The 11725-nt window shown below is 41.8% G+C and overlaps 1 protein-coding gene across 1 annotated transcript in view; it reads right to left on the reverse strand.

Moving 5' to 3' along the window:
• SLC4A4 (solute carrier family 4 member 4) overlaps positions 1-11725 on the reverse strand; it is a 353144-nt gene that overhangs the window by 58139 nt on the left and 283280 nt on the right. The window contains exon 16 of the mRNA XM_023507587.1: positions 7999-8190. Within this exon, the coding sequence (XP_023363355.1) occupies positions 7999-8190 (192 nt within the window). The remainder of the gene's footprint in view (positions 1-7998; positions 8191-11725) is intronic.

The raw sequence follows: 11725 nt of genomic DNA on the forward strand, positions 1-11725 counted from the left end.
GGGACACAGAGTCCATGCTCTGGCATGGTGTGATCTGATGTTCTCCAAGAACCAGATGAATGCCACCCAGTTACCAACACTACAATGGGACACAGAGTCCATGCTCATTATTTCTCACTCATTCTTTAATACACAATTTGCTTAAGCTTGACAGTTTTTCCTATTCACCAAGAATGGTTCTACATGATTCTTATAAAAAGTTGTTTATAGGCCAGGCACAGTGGCTCTCACCTGTAATCCTAGCACTCTGGAAGGCTGAGGCGGGTAGATTGCCTGAGCTCAGGAATTCCAGACCAGCCTTAGCAAGTGCAAGAGACCTTTTCTCTAAAAATAGCTGAGTGTTGTGATGGGCATCTATAGTGCCAGCTACTTGGGAGGCTGAGGCAAGAGAACTTTTTGAGCCCAAGTTTGAGGTTGCTGTGAGCTGTGACAACATATGACCCTACAGTGACAAAGTGAGACTATTTCTCAAAAAGAACAAAGTTGTTTATAAGCTAAGCACATCCAACTTATCATAGAATGGTCACACGACAAAATGTCAGATAAGAATCATGGTTGGAAAAATACAGCTAATGTGGAATTGCAGACCTCCCTGTATTTTAAGTGGATAAAAACTAAATGCATCGGGTGGCACCTGTGGCTCAAAGGAGTAGGGCGCCGGCCCCATATGCTGGAGGTGGCAGGTTCAAACCCAGCCCCAGCCCCCCAAAAAACTAAATGCATCACCTGACTAACATGCTCACTATGTTCTCATTAAAGTGCCTAAAGCCTTATACTTTTTGAAGTCAGTTCCTCGAAGACCATTATCAACTTACATAGGTCACAAAAAGGCCCCAAAGTGTGACTTTGCAGTGCATAAGCATAAATGGGGAAAAAGGATCAAAATAGTCATTATCATTTGAAATCTCCAAAATATAATTTACTCAAATATACATTAAGTGCCCACCATGTGCCAGGTGCATGAATCAGCTGTCCTGGCATTCCTACCACTAGCATTATATCAAGCACACATGAGAATAACAATAATTTTTGTTCAGGCTGGGCACAGTGGCTCACAGTGCCTATAATCCCAGCACTCTGGGAGGCCAAGACAGGTAGATTCCCCTGAGTTTACGAGTTCCAGATGAGCCAGAGCCAGAGCCTGAGCCAGAGCAGGATATTGTCGCTAAAAATAGCCAGGCATTGTGGTGGGCACCTGTAGTTACAGCTACTTGGGAGGCTGAAAGAGAATCTCTTAAGCCTAAGAGTTTGAGGTTGCTGTGAGCTGTAACGCCACGGCACTCTACCCAGAGTAACAAAATAAGTCTTAAAAAAAAATAACAATAATTTTTGTTCATTATTGAAACTGATATACCAATTAATTTTAAGATCTAGAATACTGGTTTTTAAAGAAGTATATAAAAGAACATCCTGCATAATCTAAATATAGCATAGAAGATGTTATAGGTATCGATGATAACTAGAATTTAAATGATTTTGTTTATTTAAATGACAGCAATAACCAGGAGGCATATAAAAAGAAAGTCTTAACATTGCACCAACGCCTGTGAGGATTAGAACTGAAATATATTCTAAGAAAGAAAATTAGAAACCTGAGCATTTCCTTAAGAAAGCCCTTCTCATGCCCATCAACTACCAGTAGGGCACAGTGAGCATGTCACATGAAGTCCCAATAATTCTGCCTGGTTGATAGTTCTATGGCTCTCTGACCTGTACTGAGCTCAGCACTGCTCTGTTTTTAAGCTGTTGCCTTCATTTTGCCTCCACACATGCAGCGCCGGAATTATTGTTCCATGCTTAGACTGATTTGTTGGTGTGGGACTCTGGGAGGACAACTCACATTAATCCCTGAGCCACCTGCCATGGATGCTCCCACTGGAAGTTTTGGGGCTGAAAGACCTGACTAAAGACTTGAGGCTGATGCAATAGACCACTCTACACACCTCTGAAAAGAAAGAGGAACACACACACACAAAAACAGTCAATGGATGACTGGTATTGCCACTGACCTTAAGGCTCTTCAGAACAGCCTGCTATGCAAAGCAAATAACAGTCTAGCAAAGGCAGTGTGTTGCATCCTAAGTACTCACTCTCACAGACTGCTGGTGTCCCCAAGAGGGGCAGAAAAAGAGGGAGGCACTGACTATGGTCTCAGCGAAGGTGATGAAGGCTAGGACTAGGGGAATTCAAGTGTAAATTCTACAAGGCCAGCATTACCCTGATATTAGGCCAGAAAAAGATACTATAAGAAAAAAAATTATAGGCTAATATCCCTAATAAATATTGATTTTGCAATCCTCAGCAAAATACTAGCAAACTATATTCAACAGCATGATGAAATCCAGTATCCTTTTCTAATTAGAACACTGAAGGATATAGGCCTAGGTGGCACATTTCTTAAACTGAATGAAGCCATCAATGACAAACCTACAGCTAATATCTTACTGAATGGAGTAAAACTGAAAGATTTTCCTCTTAGAACTGGAACCAGACAAGGCTGTCCTCTGTCACCACCATTCAACATAGTGCTGGAAGTTCTAGCCAATGCAATCAGGCAAGAGAAGGAAATAAAGGGCATCCAAATGGGGGCACAGGAGGTCAGACTCTCCCTCTTGGCTGATGATATGATCTTTTTTTTTTGATTTTTTTTTGATGATATGACTTACAGAACCCCAAAGACTCAACCACAAGACTCCTAGAAGTCATCAAAAAATACAGTAATGTCTCAGGATATAAAACTAATGTCCACAAATCAGTAGCCTTTGTATATGCCAATAATACCCGAGATGAGAAGCTAATTAAGGACACAATCCCCTTTGCAGTAGCTTCAAAGAAAATGAAATACCTAGGAATATACATAACAAAAGAGGTGAAGGCCCTCTATAAAGAAAATTATGAAACCCTAAAAAATAAATAGCAGAAGATATTAACAAATGGAAGAACATACCATGTCATGGTTGGGAAGAATCAACATTGTTAAAATGTCTATACTTCCCAAAGCAATCTACAGATTCAATGCTATCCCAATTAAAATACTAACATTGTACTTTAAAGACTTGGAAAAAATAACTTTTCATTTTGTTTGGAACAAGAAAAAACTGTGTATAGCTAAGGCAATTCTTAGTAATAAAAACAAAGCCAGAGCATCAACCTGTCAGACTTTAGACTGTGCTACAAGCCCACAGAGGCCAAACAGCATGCTTTTGGCACAAAAATAGAAACATAGACATCTGGAAGTGAATAGAAAACCAGGAGATAAAACTCACATCTTACAGCTATTTGATCTTTGATAAACCAAACAAGAACATACACTGGGGGAAAGAATCCCTATTCAATAAATGGTGCTGGGAGAACTGGATATCCCATGTAAAAGACTGACACTGGACCTTCACCTTTCTCCACTCACAAAAATTGATTCAAAACGGATAAAAGACCTAAATTTAAGGCATGAAATGATAAAAATCCTAAAGGAAAGCATAGAAAGAACAGTTGAAGATATCGGCCTGAGGAAAGACTTTATGAAGACGACTTCCGTGGCAATTGTAACAAAAATAAACAAATTGAACTTAATTAGACTGAAAAGCTTCTATGCAACTAACGAGACAAAAACCAAAGCAAACAGACAACATACACAATGGGAGAGGATATTTGCATATTTTAAATTGGATGGAGAACTCAAATTAATCAACATGCAAAAAGCTAACAATCCCTTATATCAATGGGCAAGAGAGATGAATAGAACCTTCTCTAAAGAAGACAGACAAATGGCTAACATATGAAAAAAATGCTCATTGTCCCTAATTATTAGAAAATGCAAACCATTTGATTCTGCAATCCCATTACTGGGCATCTACCCAGAAGAAAAAAACCCTTTAACCATAAGGACACTTGCACTAGACTGTTTATTGCAGATCAATTTGCAGTCGCCAAAATGTGGGAACAGCCTAAACACCCACCAACCCAGGACTGGATTAACAAGCTGTGATATATGTATACCATGGAATACTATTCAGCCATTAAAAAAGATGGAGACTTTACATCTTTTGTATTAGCCTAGATGGAAGTGGAACACATTATTCTTAGTAAAGCATCACAAGAATGGAGAATCAAGAATCCTACGTACTCAATTCTGATACGAGGACAATAAATGACCTAATGGGGGAAAGGGAGAGCAGAGAGAGGGAAGGAGGAGGGCGGTTGGGGGTCACAGTGTGTGACACACCCTATGGTGGCAGAACACAATTACAGGAGGGACTTTACCTAACAAATGCAATCAACGTAACCTGGTTCAAAAAACTAAAACAAAAAAACTACTAGGACTTAAACGTCTAGTGCAGGAGGCACTGTGAAGATGCATTTGCTGCTGCTGTGGTCCAAGTGGGAGAGTGGTCTGTATCTGTCTGTCAGATCCTGCCAGTTTATTGTATCATTAAGTCCTTTATTTTCTCACTTATCTGTCCATTATTGAAAGTGAGATACTGAACTCTCAACAATTATTGTAGAAATGTATTTCTCTGTTCATTTATATAATTCTTTGCTTCCTATATTTTGATAATCTCTCATTAGGTAAATAAATGCTTATAATTATTAAAAAAAAATAAGAAAATGCATTTGACACAATTCAACATCTTTTTATTACATAAACTCTCAACAACAGAGTTGAATATAATAGGAAAATATACCTCAGTACAACATGAGACAAGCTCCCAGCTAACGTTGCACTCCGTGGTGAGCAGCTCAAGGTTTTCCTCTAGGAACAAGCTAAGGACACTCAATTCTGTTCAATCTAGTATTGCAAGTTCTGGTCAGCAATGAGACAAAAGAAAGAAATGAAGCCATTCAAAAAAGAAAGAACAAACAAATGTTCTCTGTTCTCAGACAACGTGATCTTACTAAAGAAGACCCTAGAGCAGGCGTCCTCACACTACGGCCTGCAGGCCACGTGCAGCCCGCCTAGGACATTATCCGGCCCACTGAGTGGTTTTGCTGCCGCTGCCTGTCCTGCTTAGCAGCCGACCCAGTCCTGCCCTCCAGCGGTCTGAGGGACAGTGAACTGGCCCCCTGTTTAAAAAATTTGAGGACCCCTGCCCTAAAGACTCCACCAAAGAATTGTAAGGCATCAGTTTAGAAAAGCTACAGAAGACCAAGTCAACAGACAAAACCCGGGAGTGTTTCCACACACCAACAACAGACTCTCTGAAAAAGAAATCGTAATCTTATTTACCATCATTACAAAAGAATAAGAAACTTAGGAATAAATTTAACTAGGGAGGTAGATGATCTGTACTTTGGAAATTATTAAGAAATTGATAAAAGAAACCTTAGACATAAGTACATGAAGAGACATCCTGTGCTCATAGAGCGATTAATATTAACTAAAAAATCCACACCACCAAAGCAAGCTCCAGACTAAAAGCAATCCTGACCACTTCGACATTTTTCACCAAAATAGAAAAAAAAAATCCTAAAGTTCATACCAAGTACAAAAGACCCAGGACAGCCAGTCTTAAGCAAACAAAGCTGGAGGCATCACATTACCTGATTTTAAAAACTACTGCAAAGCTATAGTGATGAAAACAGCATAGCACTGGCAGAAAAGTAGACGAGACCAGAGGAGCAGAACGCAGGCCCAGAAATGCACCCCACACGGCCAGGGGGTTGTGACAGAGGCCAGGAGCACATGGCAGGGGGAGGGTAGGCTCTTCAATAACGGCAACATAAACTAGATAACCACACACAGAAAAATTAGATCCTATCTTGCAAGGTACACAAAAATGAATTAAAAACTAAAATATAAGACAAAATTTCAGTTGTACGAGATGACTGTGTCTTGAGATCCATTGCACAGCATGGTGACCACAGGGAATACAACACGTTGATGCTAAATTGCTGAAGGTTTGGTTTTAAATGTTTTCACCAGAAAAAAATAAGTATATAAGTTTATGGGTGTTAATTAATTTGATTTAATCATTCCATAATGTTTATGTATATAGAACCCTCACTGTACTCCATAAATAGATACAATCATTACCTGGCAATTAAAGGTAAAAACAGTTTTTAAAGGAGAAAACAGTCTCCGTATAAAGGTTGAAACTAGTTTATTTTGCAAATTATGATTTACAAGTGCTTCACAAATGCCCCACTTTTCCACCTATTCTGCCTATATTCTATCAGACTTTGGCAGGTGGTGATGGTTTTACACTTGGTCTTAGCCCAAGAAGTGATGTGGTGATGGTTTTAAAGTTTAGCCAAAAATACAAACAAACACAAGACACCCAACAAACTAAGAAAGAGGAGAGGAAAATCTCTAAGTGGTACAAGTCAAATCTGTAAAGTGTAGATCATAGATGTTTTGACATAATAATCAAATAAATGAGGAGAAAGCTATGTTGATTGGTTTAATGTAACCACGTCAGATTGTATAAAAAAAAATCAGCACATTGTACCCCACATATGCACAAATGCATTCATGATCTATGTGTATAAAATAAAAAAAAAGAAAAAAAGAAAATCTCTCAATGGAGAGGTCCTCAAAGACCTTTACCCCAAAATCTGTTCTATTCAAAATTCATACAGATGAAGAGGTGGATGAAGAAAGCACGTTCCCAGTGTGTGAACGTGTGGAGCTGTGAGTTGAGGCGAGAGGCAGTGGGGAGGACAGTGGTCACCTGTGACTCACAGATCTCACCCCAGGCTCAGCTGCCTGTGTGTGTGGCCGAGAACGTGTGGGCTGAGTGCCGCCTAAGGACTGGCCTCTGTGATGTCCACGGAGCTGCCCATGTGTGTGGCCGAGACCATGTGGGCAGAGTGCCGCCTGAGGACTGGCCTCTGTGATGTCCACGGAGCTGCCCATGTGTGTGGCCGAGACCATGTGGGCTGAGTGCCGCCTGAGGACTGGCCTCTGTGATGTCCACAGTCACCAGACTAAGTCAAACCTATCTTTTAAAATTTCAGAAAATTTTTCATTCTTTGGGCCATTTAGGTCTGGACATTTCATGACTGATTCCTTACTTCATTTTCAATTCTATAAGAAGAATCAGAGAGTCAAAACTCTCCTAAGTGAAAGTAAATATATTAAGTTTTGCTTCCTAGAAATCAGACAAGGGAGTTTCTCCAAAGGCGTCTCATCTTCTCAAGTCCTTCCACTCCGTTTACACAAAACACAAGGAGAGGCTTTGTGACAGTCAGTGTACAGAGCAGGTCACTGACAGAAATCAGGTGTGATCAGTCCCCTAAGAAATACTGACACTCCAAACACTACGAGCTGAACTGTAAAGGAAAGGATTACCTTGGTTTCATCCTGCGGATAAAAAAATACAAAATGCCACGAAGTAAACAGCCTTATCTTGTAGTCTCCCCACAAACCCCAGCTTTGGCTTCACGTTCACCCGAGCGTATTAATGGGAGACAGGAAGTCTGCACAGCCCAGTTTAATTATCTGTTTCTCCTCGCTCTGGTATCCGTCATTATGGGAAGGGAAGTTTGGCTCAGATGACACTCATATCTTAAACCAATACTTGGGCAACAACACGAGGTAAGCTCACTCCCACAGCCCATAATTAAAGAGCTCACATACTTAAATGGACAGCAAAGGGCAAGAAATTCTACAACACGAAAATTCCCGATTAGTATGAAAAGATTACTTGCTATTTGATTGTGAAAAAAGCACATTAATATGAACAGGGCTGTTGCTGATGTGTTTAAACACGACGGACTTACAAGGTCTTTTTCTTCCTTTGTGCATTTTAAAACAATCCCTCCCACTGCTTCCTTTCAGTACATTCAGAACGATCAGACCTCAGGACAGAATGAGGCAAGCCAACCTCTGGGAGGGTCTTCAAAACTGCACTAGATTTATTACACATGAAATGCATTTTTTAACACCCATAGTTACACTGGACAGCTTGACCGGCAGCTGCTCTTCTCACTTTGTACAATCGTTACTCTTTTTGAAACGAAGTAAACTCAGTGAAAACGGTTCAAAGCCCAGGTACTTACTGTTGTTGGGAAATAGCGACTGGTTTTGAACTTTTTCAGAGCCATGGAGGAGGTGTACGTCCCCAAGAAGAGGATGAAAGACATGAGCGTGACGTCGGGGACGAAGCTGCAGCTGTTCCCCACGAGCTCCCCTCCGTACTTCACACACTCCTTCTTGGACAGCAGCGCCCAGTCCAGGGAAGCATTACGGTGCTGAAGGAGGAAAACAGCAAAACTTAGAGCACTGACACGTCAAAAGGTCAAAAGCAGAGCTGATACTCGATGGGCTATAAAGAGATCACGCTGAGCGTTTCTGTGAGAAGGCCTTGGAATGACCCCTGGAGGGAGAAAGGGGATGAGACGCTGCTGGGGTGACAGGTGTGGGGTGACAGCATGGCAGTTACTCAACATTCAGCCATACAGTTTGTCCACTGGTTTAGGTGATGGCCATACGATGACCCATTTATTCAACAGAAACAAACTAACAAAGTCCTTTCCTGTGAACCTTCCCCAAAGTAAACTGAGACCCACCATCAGGGTATTGAACGGGAGACCCTCAGAAACACCTTTGTTGTCCAAAAGCACTTACCCCAGCAGAGCGTGGCCTCTCACGCAGGGACGGCTAACGCTCTGGAAGTCACAGAGGGGAAAAACTCACACTCCACGCTAATGGTTAATCCTTGCATGAACAACTAGAGGTTGGTGGTTTAAGGAATTAAACTACTACATAGCTGTGGAGTGGTCCTGCTTGTCTGACTGCGCTTTCTAACACAGTGGAGTTATTTTCTCATTGACCGCAGGTCAGCACTCTGCACGTCCAACACTGGTCTTTGCTGCGGTGTCCTTGAGCCCTGGAGCTGTGACGGGATCCCCCCCACCCACTAACCCCCACCACTGCCCTGCCTCCCCGCACTGCTGTGAGGGTGCCAGTGAAGGGGGCCTCTCTCTGCAGCTCACGCAGTCTCCTATCTCCTAATACACAGGAGTATCTTTCTCTAGCCTGGTGGGCAGGACCAGTGCGCCCTCTTCTCAGCACCCTCAGGTCACACCTGGCTCCTTCTCTGGATAACTGCCATCAGCCACATAACAGCCCCGTCACCTGGAATGGCACACCCCTCATAGACAGGTACTGGCCAGCACTAACGGGGGGTGATGACCCACCCCCTCAACTCAAGGTGAGGGCAGAGCTCTGGCACAGCCTATGCTCCAGTGCCCCTCACATCAGGTGACCCTGAACTCAGCTGAGACGTGTCCTTCTCCAGCCCCTTCCCTGCCTGTGCCACACCTCCTGGGCCGTTTCCACTCTGGTTCCTCTCTTAACACCCCACGTACCCCTTCGTCCCTAGGCCAGAACCTAACTCTGCCAGCTCACTTGAATCTTTGCTCAACCAAAAGTCCATGGGCTCTGAGCCTAAGGCATTTTTAATAAGATATTAGAGTTTGGAGAAAACTGAGAAATAATCTGATGAGACTTCTCACCCCGGTACTGCACATCCCTGAAAGGTGGGCATTCGCTCTTGGCCTGCACATTCTCTGTGATGTGAGTTTCCTGCTCACCCATCCCCTTGCTTAGCAAAATTTCTGCACATATCTTTCTTATACTGATATTTGATCCTCGTTAAATACTTAAGCCTTAACTGAGTTTCTTTTGCCACACAGAGCTCTTTCTTACATATTGTGACAATTATGACGGTTGACTATATAAATAATCAGTGTAGAAAGGAGCAAGTGTCTCAGGTTAGAGACATTCTAAATCCCCATCATATTATCCCTCTTGGGTCCAGGGTGAATGTGTATGTCGTATGCTAACAGAAGCGTTACTTAAAAACGCCTGGCAAATAAACATGGAAACGTGAATGTCTCCTGTCCTTTGCAGGCAAGAAAAAGTTCTACCCCACACCAGACACATCGTCAACCTCTTTTACTGGTCAATGAATTCTCTGGATGTGACTGACCTAGTCATAGAAGAAGAGTCTTTGACCAGAAAGAGTTTGAATGTTTGTAAAACACAAAAGGCAAAGTATTTACATAAGTACAAAAAGAAAAGGCACTAGTTCTTTTCCCGAAATATTTTTTCTATAGTAGCTTCAACTTGTACTAAACAGCTGAATTGCCTAATTGCTCTCTTATCAAACTCTGCCTCTGGGGGGTGATTAATAACATCTCACTTTGCTTTTCAGATTTTCGTATATGCATGTTTCTAGCAGAATACATTTAAAGTTTAGAGGTTATAAGAGGTAACATATTTCTCTGTTTTAAAATCAGCAAAAATTTACCAGAATTTTACATCAGCACTTTAATATCAGCAGAGTTATTTTCTATAACTAGAGTTCCCAAAAGAGGTAAGATACATTTAAACAATCACATACCAATTTAACACCTTTTCCATCTGGAGGAAAAATTAAAGCAAAATAAACTTTCGGTTTAGTGTGGCCAGGTAAAATACCGGATTCAAGCCACACCTGAATTTCAGCTGAGCAATGAATGATATTTTAGTATGTCACACGCAATATTTAAGATATACAGAGACTTTATGGCCACCCTGTACTATCAAAACATTCAAGGTTTATCTAAGATTCAGATGTACCCTGCACCCGTTATTTTTATTTGCTAAATCTGGTAGCACTGCCTCAATCTGATGTAAGATATTCTGAGTAACAGTAGCATCTGGAAAAGAGAAAAATGTACTGGGATCTGACCGTGTGGTTAACTGACACGGCCTTTATAGAAGCAGTAAGATGAAAAAAGAACAACAGATTTTAAAAGTTTCCTTAGAGAAAGAAAAGATGTTCACTTAAATATTAACTAAGGACACGAGGCAGTAAAAAGCACCACCTAAGTGAGCAGCCGGAGACGAGAGGAACACTCAGCTTCACTGAGCAGAGGACAGAGCTGGAACAGCCCTGAAGGAGCCCAGGGGGGTCCTCGTAGGAGCCTCCTGTTGAAACGGCAGCAGGAGTGGAGGGACAGACCTTGGGTGTATATCTCCTTCTGTGTTGGCAGAAAGGAGTGAGGCAGCAGAGACACCATGAGCACAGAGGCGGACGTGGGGCCATGGAACACCTCCTTCACTTATCCAGCAAGTTCTGCATGAAAATTTACTGAACAGCCCCACACGGAGGAGCCGGCCGGGAGCACTCAGAGGGCTGGAGCAGAGAGAGCACTTGTGTACAGGGGCAGTGAGAAAAATGTTTACAGGAGATGGGACCAACTTGCTGAGTCTTACCTGAGGTAAATCTCACGAGAAGAGATTTCAATCTATTTTGGGGGGTTCATTTTCAAGGGATTAGCTTGCTTATATTGTGTGAATTCACTTGCAATTCTGAAAGTTAGAATGTATACTGGAGGAATTATTTTAAAATTGACAATATCACAGCATTCTCCTCAAAGAAAAAAGTGGGGTCTGTCTGTTACAGGAAGAACAAAACGTTGACAGTCCTTGAGGCTAGATGATGTTACGTGGGTCTTCATCAAACTCTTCTATTTGAATGCATATTTGAAATTGTCTGTGATATTTTTAAAAGCACAAACATGTAATGTTCATGAGACTTAAAGACAAAATGGTTTCTACACTTGACTTTCCCAATGTGAAAAAAGTCACGGGATGCTATGCTAAGATGAATGCAGCATTCCATTTCCCATGAAAATGAACATCAACTCCTAGAATCACCCTGACGGTGTAGCGGATCCAACTACTTCACTTCTGTGTCTGAGTGAACGTCAACTCCTAGAATCACCCTGACGGTGT

The sequence above is a fragment of the Otolemur garnettii genome, unplaced genomic scaffold (assembly GCF_000181295.1).
Source record: "Otolemur garnettii isolate 467f Iridium unplaced genomic scaffold, OtoGar3 scaffold00191, whole genome shotgun sequence".
Taxonomy (NCBI): domain Eukaryota; kingdom Metazoa; phylum Chordata; class Mammalia; order Primates; family Galagidae; genus Otolemur; species Otolemur garnettii.